Source organism: Centruroides sculpturatus, unplaced genomic scaffold, assembly GCF_000671375.1.
Source record: "Centruroides sculpturatus isolate CEXI.00-Female unplaced genomic scaffold, Cexi_2.0 scaffold134, whole genome shotgun sequence".
NCBI classification, from domain to species: Eukaryota; Metazoa; Arthropoda; class Arachnida; order Scorpiones; family Buthidae; genus Centruroides; species Centruroides sculpturatus.
In genome coordinates, this window is record NW_019384368.1 from 948238 (window position 1) to 961399 (window position 13162).

A 13162-nucleotide genomic window follows, 5' to 3' on the forward strand; every position below is an offset into this window, starting at 1 on the left:
AAGGTAATTTGTTTGGAAGTCATTAGTTCCGTAATGTTATAATTAAAACGCAAGTTTATTAATACAATTTAAAAATTCAAGAACGATTGATAATTAGAACGGATTCGAAAAAAAAAGACAGAAATTCTTAAAAAAATTAATTTGATGAGAGTATTCTGTATAGAACTAAGAACAGAATAAATGTGATTATAATTGTTTTATTTCCTTTGACAATTAAATAAATATTTCGAAGTATTTCTATATATTTAAAAGTTTGTATATTTATCAAAAATACTCAATTATTTTGTGTTTTTAAAGAATTTTTGACGTTTTGAATAATGTAAAGTAGCTTATAGAACTATAAAATCTCTAGCGAATTATGCCAAATAAAGGTTTCCGTTTTATACAGGTTTCATTTTGAACAGGCTTTACACTTTAAATGAAAACAATTTATACGTGATTTCTACAGCATGTTACAGTCTGGTTCACACGTATCGGTTCAGGTATACCTGACATCACACGTCCAGGTATACCAGTACATGTGTACCCGGATCAAGTTACTGTATTTTTTTCAATTGAGATGCTTTATTTATTGAATGACTATGCATAGAATAGTTATAGAATAGGTTTATAAAGCATACAACATTAAAGTAAAACTAATTGCCTTCCTTACAGGACGAATATATTAATGTATTAGAACAAAGACAATGGTAAAATAAGTAAATCAGTCTACTAATTTTTAATTATTCTCCTCACGTCTTGCCATAAGCTAGTTACGATCAGATTAATATTCATGTCTTAGTGTTATTGATGGTTATTTTGTATAGGCCTATATGCAACAAATAAGAGAACTGCGAAAGTAACAATTGTATAAAACCGGATTAATCATAATTCGGAATAATTAATAACATAGTTTCGTGTATCATTAAATTCTCGGCAGTTTAAATGTAAATTATTGTAACTTTATGCCCTTAAACTGTTACGTCAGAAACACATAGTTTCATATTCGATAATAAATTACCCTACAAGCTTAACTGTATATTCCGAACAATACTATAACACAAAGTAAAGGAATATAGCAAACAAGAAAGCATATTTCCTTTAGAAATTTAATCTCCTTTGTCCATTTTTCACAGAAGACAACCGAAAAGAAAATCCATTAGAAATTTTGTATTTAGCGAAAATCAAAGTTTCGATATCGTTCCCGTCAAAAACTATTTTTCTTTCTGGTATCAAACAAATTACAAGTCGGAGATTTATTACACATATCAACAGAGAGCATAGGAAATCCTTTCTCGGAGAATATCTTGTTGTTTCTATTGCAGAAATTTATTTATTTATTTTATTATTTTCGTTTCTCAAAATTGTATTTTCTGTTTTCTAGGAACAGCATTGATGCAACTTGTCGATGTCCACAAGGAAATTCAAGCTCAACAGACTAATATTGTAAGTGGTGTAATTGCTAATATTACACGCGTATTGTTAAATAGATTTAATTAAGTATCGATTATAATAATTGTTCTCATTGTTAATATTGTCTTTCTAATTATTAATTATTAATTATTATTGTCTTATTAATTATTAATGTGGCAAAAATGTGTTTTAATTAATGCTTACATACACTACACGCAGTTAATTCATACATATTTTATTAATTTATACAAAGATAAAGCATAAAACCACGCAATTGATTTTTTTTTGGGGGGCTGGGATCTTCCAGTTAAGTGGCATTTTTAATGGTGTTTTTAGTTTCTTTCGTATAAAATTGCTTAAAGAAATACTACTTTATGCAAATTAAAATTGCTTATTTATATTCAAAATGTCTTTCAAATCTTTTTAAAATGATTTATTTTACTTTCAAAGATCTGCTTAAAGGAAAGAATAAATTTTGCGATTTTTAAGAAAGTTTGTTTTTATAGCTTCGAGTTTTAATGATATCCGAGTAAAAGAATATTTGTATCGACTTTGTAATATTTTTCTTAGTTTTATTTCAGAGACGGAGAACGGGAACGTAATAAAAATTATATTTTTTGAATTATGTTTAGCGAGGAAATTAAATGCAAAATTTTAATCCACACACACACACTATATATATATATATATTATATCAGGTATTTTTCATGTTAATTGATTCCTGGAGATTTTCATTGAAAATGAAAAGAGGGAATTGTTCCTTCCAAGACGATCAATACTTTCGTAGAAGGATTCGTTTCAGAATTTAATATTTAGAATTCGTAAAATTTAACAGCACTCTTAATACATTTTGATGATTAAAATTTGATTTTCGTCTATTTTACTAGTTAAAATTTTATCCATGCTTTTTATTTTACAATAGGGAAACTTAATACGTATCTATCTCGTTGTTGTTTAGTATTTTTTTTAAATTAATTACAACTGCTTAATTAGATTTAAAATACACAGTAAAGTTCTAATGGATAAAATAATAGATTTTGATTGATTTTTAGAATCGCTATGAAAGTAATAAAGGTTTTATTCCGCCCTTATAAGCATGGGTGTCCACAGAAGATTTTCCAGGGGGGAGAAAGCTTGAAGACTAATTACATAATTTAATCTTTATTTATTTAATTTTTGGGGTTTTTTTAAGACAGACAAAACGTTCCATAATCGAGGGTATAAGACTAACTTTTATGATTATAATTTGTAGAATTATTTACTCTGTTCTAGGGAGGGACAGGTGCCCCGTTTACACCCTCTACGTCCACTCTTATAAGTGAACAAAACAACAAGATCGACTAGTTCGAAATCAATTAATCGTACGACAGTTAACTAACCTTAGACAAATCACTGGCTCAATTTCTTTAAGCGGAATTTTGTTCGAGATAATCGGACCATATGTTCCTTGCTATACATGACTGTTTTAATCGATGCTTTCCAAACTTAGTTTCTGAGTGACACACTAAAGTTAGATGCATCTTTGCCGGAAACTCGTTTAACTGGATAATTAACGAACGCACAAAAGACAAAATGAAAACTTTATTTTAAAAAGATACTTTTGCACCTCTCTAAATATGTACAGTTATGGAAAAAAATAGAATAAATAACATTTTATGCATAAATTAAATCAGAATAAGGAATACGAAATAATAAAAGATAATAAAATTGTCGAAATTATCTAAAATACGTTCTTGAAACAGTTTTTAGATTTATGTTTACATCTCGATATTTGACTTTCGTGACACTACAATTCCACTAAGAGAAAAGTCATTAATTTCCTTAACCTCAAAAGCTTATCTATTCATATTCATGAGTTTCACGACTCCCCGACGTAATAACAGGGAACAGCCAGTTTTGGAGAGATTTGGTTTCAGCTAATAGGAACTTAACAAGTTTCTGGTTATGTCGCTTACACGTATTTGCAGTTTACAACCTTCGACTGAGAAATAGTTCCATTTATCCACCCGAATTTGAAGTTATAAAAGTCGTTAAAGTTATTACGATTAGAATGCTGTATAAGTCGATTTGACCTAGTTTTACTTTTATTTAATTGATAGTGAAAAAATTAGATAATTAATTTATTATTAATATCGAGGGTTTAAGTTAAATTATTTAAAAGTGTATAAAATTGAGAGAATTAACTTAACAAGTATACAAATTTTTTAATGGTTTCACACATTGTTTCACGTCTTCTGTCGTAGTAGATAGTAGGAACATACTTTTTTCTTGACGTATTCCCATAGAAAGTAATTAAGAGGTGCGTGAAATCAGGTGAACGAGTCCTCCACGACCTATCCATCTGTCACCGTATCCCCGGTTTAATAGCGTATCTCTGCCAAGTGTGGTGGAGCACCATCTTGCCGAAATCACATTTCTCTTCTCAAATTTAGTGGTGCACTTTTAAGAAGCGCATATTATTAAAAAAAATTTATAAATGAAAGTTTCTTGTCTTTTATTTTCCCGGCTGTTGTGTGTGTAACACGGGAAAGTATTGTAATCGTGTGAAATTGAGCTCTCTGGATTTCTGCGAATCTTGACGTTTTGAACCCAAAAAATATAAAAAAAAAATGCAGGAAAAATTTCCATGGGTATATGTAGGTGTGTGTTTTCTATTTCGTTTAATTTCTCAACATGGGATAAAGATTAACAATTAAAATTTGGCACGGTAACTTGTATATAAGAGGCATTAGTGCTATTAAAGTATGGTGGTTAAAGGTCGAGGAGGTGAGAAGATAGAGTAAGTTTAAAGTTTCTTCTCTACCCTCAAAATTTGCCTTTTTATAAGAATTAATAAGCTAAAAGCTATTTTTTAAAATAAAATTTCATAACGGATGGCGCAACACACAATTTTAACTTTGTGCTAATGTGTCTTGGGGTTTCTTAAACATAATTTTCGTCGGAAAAGTTACAATGTAGAAATATATATTTTTCTCTGTGGGTTCCATTTGAAATTTCAAATTTTGTCTTCTGTTTCCCTGTGAAACAGAGCGAAGAGCGACTTAATTTTATCATTGTTACGAAGGTCATTTAAAACCATTTTAAAAAATGGAAAAAGGGCTGTTTGAATCGGTCAACTCGTAACGATTAATTACATTTTATAAGTGAGATTACAGAAAAATTGGAAATTTCAGTTAAGTCGATGAGATTCTTCCTCGTTCGATTCCGTTTAAAATAAATGAAAACGTTAATTAAATCAAATTAATAAACACTGTTGAATGGCTAATACAGTCAGTCATTTAATTGAAATTATGATATACATTTTAATATAAACTGTAATCAAATTAGAAAAGTAATTACTCTCGATAAATGTTTCGAAAATTAGGAAATAATAACACGTATTTAAGAATTAAGAGTGTTGTTAGATGAATAAAAGTAAGTTAACACAACGTACAGTTGATTAATTTACTCAAGTAACTACCAAAAATCGGTTAACCATACCTTCGACAAACAATTTTTGCAAGAAAACCAGCAACTTCTGAGGGTACTAAAATTTCAAATGTATTAAGGATTCTTTGTGAAATTTTCTTGAAATTTTGATATTTCATTTATAAATCTTACGGACACAGATAACAGAAGGTGTACGAATTAATTCAAAAGTTATATTTTTAATAGTTAATAAGGCACGAATATTGGAAGAAATATGGAAGAATTATAGAAAAATTTACACATACCTTCCAATATATAATTTATGTTACACAAAATAGTTATTATATAAATATATATTATTAATACAAGCAATTATTTATTGTTACATCGATAATTCTCGATACTAAATGTTACTAATACAATAAATAAATGATATACCTTAACTATATTAGACTACAGTTATTGATATTAAAATTATCCTATATTTCTCAAATATTTATAAGATATATTTTTAATATTTATCAAAAAAAAAAAAAAATAGTATTGAAATATCACGAATATTTTAAATATCACTGAAAAGTTGCCCTTTTTTTTCTCAAATTTCCTGAAATTTGAGTTGATATTTAAATTTACTTCATTGATTATGTACGATTCTGGTTTTTATTAGAATAAAACTGAATATTTTTATAAAGAAATATTTTATATCTCCTACATTTTTCTGAAGATATTTTTAACCGAAGCTTCTACATTATTCTTTAGAGTATTTTCTATTATCTTAACCGAGTAGATTTTCATTAGCGAGACCAGAATAAAGGGGAGGATGTTCTATACTTGACGTTTCCACGACATAATTAATATAATTAAAAGCAAAATATAAATTTGGCAATTTATCCTAAAGAGTAAACTGTAGTCAATACTTAGAAAGAGAAAGTTATCATTCATTATATTATGAATATAATGAATGAAAATTTCCTCTTATTCAATGAAGTCACAACTTCAATTTATGATGAATATTCAATTCGTTATAAAGTGGAGTTACGTGAATTTATCTCGCACCCTTTAAACGTTTCCACGTTTTCCACCGTTTAATATTATACAATTATCTGAATTACATAATAGAATTTATTTAAAATTAATTTTAATATAAAGTTAATATTATAATTGCTTAATCTGTATTTTCTCTTGTTGTTGAGTTAACAAGGGGAATTTTGTGGAAAATTTCTGAAATTTTGCAGGGAGATTTGTGTTAGATTCGTTGATGCGGTCAAATTTTGGTGGTTAAAGGTCAAGGGGTCGGAAGGTACAGAAGGTCACTTGTGTATCTCGAGTGGGATAGGACTTAATGAAGATTTTATTCGTTATTAGAATTTACAATTTTTTTAAACTCGTCTCTACCCCGAAAATTAAGCTTTTTGCCATTTTATAATAATAATAATAATAATATAAAGCGTTTAAATAAAATCTCGTAACAGATAGAGCCACACACAATTTTAACTCTTGCCAGGAAATTTACGCAATTCGTTGCAGAAATTTTTTACATGTAAATAAATTTTTATTGTTTTATAATTTATTAATGTATTACATATACATTAATGTTAAAACATAAACATATTTTCAAATAACGATTGCTACTATATATATAACACACATACATACGTCTATATATAAAATTATAATTATTTCCTACATTGTAAGACAATTTTATTTTTACAAATTTAAAAAAAATTCCTGTAAATTTTTCGTATAAATTTAATGGAGTTGCCACACAAAATGCTTTTTCCCTCCTCATTTTTCACCTCGCATTAGTAGTAAACTAATTTATATTCAATTTAATTACGATAATTCTCTGTCAGCGACTCTTTTAGTTGAAGATCGATCATCTCTAGTGGTTATACAGTCCGAAAAAATTAAATTTTCTGATATATTTATAATACAAGAATGCATTTTCAAGTTTTGTCAATAATTTTTTTCATGGGGATGTTACTACAGCTTTACGAATCAATTGCATTAATATATATATTTTTTCCTTCGAATAATCGCATTAGAATATTTCCAGTAATAATTCCTTGCTGATTATTCACCTAACTGCATCTATCATCGTCTTACTTCTTACCCAATTCTACACCTTTATGAAGATTTACACAAAAAATTCTTTATATCTATTTAGTTTGATCTGTTTTCTTTGACACAGTGTGAAGATCCGTGCTAAATTAACCGTTACCTTTAAATATCGAGAAATTAAAGTGATTAATATCTTCTATTATCGATCCTTATCGGTAATTGGATCATCGAAAGAGAGAATAATTAGATTACGCTTATAAAATAAGTATCGAATCTTACGTGTGTCAATAATTACATAAAAATTAATATAATTTATCAGATAATACGTTCATTTAATCATGATTTGAATGCATTTTAATAAGCTAATTTATATGATAAATGTTTATTTCACTAATCTGAATGAAGCTGCATCAATTACAATATAGTCTATTAATTCCAATTACGATTAAATATGTTTTAAGATAGTTTTAAACTGTTTTAAGTTTTAATTAATAAAACTACAATAGTATTTAATTGGCATTTCTTCTGAACAGTTACTGCCACTTGCTTAAACTCATTTACATATTTTAACCAATTTCTATATGAAAAACCTGTTTTTAAAACAGAATACATTAAATTTATTACCTTAATTAACCTAATATTTAAAAGAAAAGTCTTTTATTGGTCATGTTTTTCAAGATTGTGGTGGGGGATGGAGATGAGGACAACCCCATCATAAACATGACTACAGTGCATTGACACACGCGTCACGATTAAATTCTTGTACATATGGTTATGTTTATCGGATTTCTGAATGGGTAGGACGGTGGGGTGAGCTATCCCCCTAAAACGTCATTAAAATGCACTGTCATGCGACTTGGGTATGTCCCCAAAGTTTCGCCCTTCTATCTTAATTAGAAGTAGGCGAAATTTGAGATGCAAGATTTGATGCGTGATACAAAGCAAGTGAAATAAAGGGAAATATTTTGACAGAAAAATAAATTGGCAGAATACTTTGTCAATAAAATTCTCGAAATTAAAGACAGATTTTATTGGAATTTATTCTTTAATAAATTATCTGATTTTTCTTGAGGAAAAATGCTCGACTTTCAGACAACTCTCTCTCTCTCTCTCAAATGAAATTCTCAATTTCTGGTTGAAAAATGATGCTTAGAAAAATGTGCCTAATAATACAACTAGGCCTACGTTAATATATGTAACAACGATATACTGTATTGGAAACATGTAATTTTTGGATCTTTTTAAGAAAAAAAAAAAGACTAAGTTATACATTAGGGAGTTTTGTTTGTCTCTAAGGAGCGAAATCAAAGTATTAATTAATATATAGTCCTTAATTCATAAAGGAAATCAAATAAGGGATAAGGCGTAGAGGCTTAATGATTTAAAGGGTAACGATCATTATATTAGATATAACTTCAATTGTAAGTTATATATATTATATAAGACTTAAGATGAATCCTTTAATATCAATTATTATTCAATATAAAATAAGAATCCCTTATTGTCGTGTAAATGAAATAATGAACTTTAAGCACCAATGTTATAGAAATGTATACTTTTATTAATTTTGGTTTAAATCAATCAATAATTGTAGATTTCAAGAACTGTCTAAGACGAACTCACTAAATTTGGAAAAAAAGTAGTAGTATATCTTGATAAAAGAAAGACTCCATATTATCTAATAATGATTCATTCGAATTTTTATAAAATAAACATTTAATATATCGGAAGTGAAGTGAAATTATCATCACTTACTGATTTCCTGGAACGAAAATATAATTTTATTTATACTGCAAGCATGGACGTTTTCAGAAAGGGGACGAACGGGGCACGTCCTCTCCCTGGGATCGAGTAAAAAATTCTACAAATTATAATCGTAACAGTGATTGAGATATGTAACCTTAAACCCTCGACCTCGCTTTGTCTGTCGTAAAAAAAACCCCAAAAATTAAGTAAATAAAAAATTTAATGATGTAATTGTCCTCAAACTTTGGTCCTCTAAAATTTTCTGCCAAAGTCCACGTTTGCATACTTCATTATTTACTGTTTAATTTTTTAAAATTTAAATAAAGTAAACCGGTATAATCGAATGAATTATTACAAATCTATTTTATATCAATCATAAAAATAAGTAGTTTAATAGACGCACATTGTTTCTTACGATTTTCTCCATAATGAGTCTGGAGAGGATCGAAAGACGAATTCAGTTGGGCCGAATTTATACAGTATTTCATCTCTCTTCGGACGAGGTGTGTGACATTGATGCAATGCGCTCGACACAATAATAAGTATCTCGGAGAGTGGATGAAATTTATTTCGAATAATTTCATACATCGAAAATGTTTTAAAAAAATTGAGAAAATTTAAAATTATTCACGGGGTGGGAAATAATTCGCGCGAGAAACAAAAAAAAAAAAAAAAACAAAGATAATTTCCGTTTTCGGAATTATATCGTTTTCGAAATCAATAAGTCTCGTGGCAGGAATCTGAAGAATTTTTATGGCAAAGTCATTATCATTTGATAAATTATTGGGCTGCAATTTGAAAAAATTTAGACTTATAAATTCCTACTGTCGGCTGTCTGTCTGTCTTTCCTTAATCTCGAGAACGGAGTTAGTTAGATAAAACTCGAGACCAGATATAGAAACCTTAGGGGAGGAAACCCGGATTAATCATATACAAACTGGAAATCACGTTATGTCAACTGAAATATTTTCCTCCGAAAGGTGTTAGACCGACACGACTCTATTCTTAAAGGAAATGTGTGATGTACAGAAGCAAGCCGACACTAATTTGAGATGGAGAGCATATATTTTAAATGAAATAAATTAAAAGTATGATTAAAAATTGCAGTCTGGCATTGTGACTGTGTCACAATAAATAAATGTTCGTTATTTCTTTTTTTTATTTTAATTTTGATAGATGAATTATAGATGATGATTTTAAGATAACTTGCAGAATTTCGACTTACGAAAACAATGTATTTGTTTTCTAACGTACTGAATACTAATGAGTAAAACTAATTAAATATCGTATGTTGATATTAATTACATTTTTAATGCGTAATTAATCTCTACAGCTCATCAAAAATAGTTTTCTAAATGAACTTTAATGGTTATATCTTAAGAGTTTTTAACGTTGTGCTCTTTGTAATTAATACATCTTCCATTCTAGTCTATAATAGGCTCGAATAGAAGTTAACATCAGTATTTCTCATCAGAAATTATATGTAAATCGTTTTATTATGTAAGTAAACAGACGGCAATTAAATCAAAATGCATTATCTGGATATAGAAGATAAATATTTTAAAATTTATTGGCTCGATTTTCATCTATCTAACTTCATTCTCGAGACAAAAAGACTCGTTTCTCCTCCGTTTAATGGGAACGTTTTCAAATCATCTTAAAACGAAAAACTCCTAAATGTATAATCAATATTCTATAATTATGACTAAATGATTATTAAATTAATATTTAAACTTTTATTGCAGATAAAATTATTAGAAATGTTTAAAATTCAAACAAGTAGATAGGACTAATAAATTATAAAGTTAATAATAAAGATTTAAAAAATTATTGAGATTATTAAATATTTCGTGAAAATTCATTCGTAGATGCATTACAACGTTTTCTTTTTATAATTTATACGGATTTATTCATTATGATTATGCTCGCTTTTTATTTTAATGAATTACTTTTTGACGAAAACATTTAGTTAAAAATTCATCACACTTTTGTAATTAGAAACATGTCACGAACTATTAAATTAATTTCAAAAAAGGCCTTTTAGCGCACTTCATTTATCATTTTGTTATTTTTCCTCCAACTCATCATATTCACTGCCAAATTCTACAATTTTCAGTAAATTTAATGCCAAAAGAAAACATTTGTCTGAGTTAAGTTTAAAAAATGCATTAAATCTCAATTGGGCTTCAATTTTCAAATTGCTAACCTGTAAATTCCCATTATCGTTTGTCTGTCCGTCCGTTCAAGAACGAAGTTAGAAGAAAATCGAGACCAGTTATGAAAAGGTTATTTTAAATTAAAATGATTAAAAATTGCAGCCCAAATTTGATATTTACCTATGTTGACATCGTAAATCATGTTTCTTACTTCGACATATTTGTGATTGAGTAGGTTTTTCTTAAATTTAGATAATGCTGATTCATCTAAAAGCAAAATTTAATAATATATAAACATAAAGATAAAGATTTTTTTTGAAAGAAAGCATTGATCTTAAGAAATTTCACATTTAGTTATAAATTGTTATTGAAGTTTCCTTTACTTTTTTTTCAGCTGAAAGCTTTTTATGTGGATTTGTTGGTTCCTTTAGAAATAAATTTAGAAAAGGACGTAAAAATTGTCGCCGTAAGTATCCTTTTGCTTTTCTTACAAAAAAAAAAAAAAAAATGCCAAGTTAAAATTAAATAATAAAATTAGAAAAGTTTACTTGAAGTAGCTTCTGTTTTAATAATATTAATTTAAAATTTATCTCAAACGAGATTGGAGAAGAGAAGAATTATATTAAGAAATTAAAACAGAAGTTTGATTTCTTTTGTTTCTTCTTCTTTCTTTCCCGTTCAGAGCGAACAGAAAAAGTTCGTGCAACAACACAAACTGCAGCAGGAAGCTTATTTGAAAGCTCTTACTCTTTTTAAAAAACATAAAAAGAAAAGTCGAACATCGAAAGATGGTGTCGTCGATAAAGAAACAAAAGTATGTAATGAAACATTTTCTTTAATAAAATTACATTTTTCATTTTAAAGAAAGGCAATAACTTCTCTCTCATTCTCTCCCCCTCTTTTATTTTTTTTATACTAGCAACTTCAAACAGTGGAAGAAGAGAGAGCCAAACTAGACTGCTTCTGTGCACAAAGTCTTAAACAGGTGAGCATCCTAATCATCAATGACTTGATAAGAGTACGTAGACCCTGACAGGTAATTTGTCTTGGCGTAATTAAGGCCAGAAACTAAGTTGGTGTTGATTAATTCCTCTCGAGGATAGAGAATGAATGAAAGGGCACGTTCTAGAGTTAAAGGTGAAAGTTAGAAATGAATGAATTACATTGGTTCTTGTTCTTATACTGCTATAAATAATGTTTATCTATTGATGAAATCTGTTACATAAACTAAACATTTTTATCGCTTTAATTAGATAGAAACTTAAAATCAAATTTATATCTATCTACCACTAGAAAACACTTCTGTTTTTCTGATTAAATTTTATAAACAGTAGTCATCTATTTTACTTAAATTTATAGTTTTTAAAATATAATATAAATTATTTTACGTTATTATAGAGAGAACGTAGCGTTTGTATTTAAATTCAACCCTATATAAAATGTTGTTTTTTCCTTATTTAGCTTCTAAAAATGTTTATTTAAATTACATAAATTTAAAGGCAAATATATTTATCTTCAAACGAGTTTATTTTAAAAATTAAGAACGGTGAAGAAAAGTAATTCGAATGTCCTCTACTTTCTAATTAGCAAGTTTTTATTTTGAAGGCAATCACACAAGAGAGACGACGTTATGGCTTTATTTTAGAGAGGCAATGTTCACTAGCCAAACATTACTTAGCTTATCATACTAAGGTGAGTAACGGCCAACGTTTTCAATATTATCGCCATTAATTACAATTACGGAAATTGACTTTTTATTTTTATTTCAGGGCGAAGCACTGTTGACACACCAATTACATCAATGGCAAGAAGTTGTAAAGACAAGAGAAATTTTGCCCGATACCATGAATAAATTATTTCCGGTTCTTGCTCTCGATGCCAAAGTAATCTTTACATTAAATTATGTTTAAATTTATTTTATTATCTTTTGTAAAGTGTGGAATAATTTAAAAACTTTTCCCCCTATTTTACTTACTAAATATGGCCACCGGTCAAAAAAATGACCCTTCAAACGTTTTACATTTTTGGATTCGCTGGACCTTAATGTCTAGGAATGTCCCCCAAAATTGAGTTCCCCCTGTATGGATGTTTGTTTGTGGGGTATACTCCATTAGTAAGCCTTAACCAGGTCCTTTCTTTATCCACTTTTCCTTCAATTTTGTCCAGTAACTGTCCATGTAACGCCTTATTACGCCCAGCTGTCACCTCTAGCTTGTAGTATAGTTACGATTTTGTTCATTCGCTTTGATTTTCTAAAATTTTGCGGAGAGGTTTGTGTATTAGGTGTATTGATGCTATTAAATTTTGGTGGTTAAAGATCGAGGGAGTGGGGAGGTCGTTTGTCATATCTCGAGTGGAGACGGACTTAAAAAATTGTAAATTCTAATAAAGAATAAAAT

The 13162-nt window shown here is 28.4% G+C and overlaps 1 protein-coding gene across 1 annotated transcript in view; it reads left to right on the forward strand.

Annotated features, from left to right (window-relative positions):
- Window positions 1-13162, forward strand: part of LOC111613387 — a 76322-nt gene that overhangs the window by 54239 nt on the left and 8921 nt on the right. Inside the window, exons 4-9 of the mRNA XM_023354732.1 lie at window positions 1364-1425; window positions 11158-11229; window positions 11446-11577; window positions 11683-11748; window positions 12369-12455; window positions 12533-12646. Coding sequence (XP_023210500.1) covers window positions 1364-1425; window positions 11158-11229; window positions 11446-11577; window positions 11683-11748; window positions 12369-12455; window positions 12533-12646 — 533 coding nt within the window. The remainder of the gene's footprint in view (window positions 1-1363; window positions 1426-11157; window positions 11230-11445; window positions 11578-11682; window positions 11749-12368; window positions 12456-12532; window positions 12647-13162) is intronic.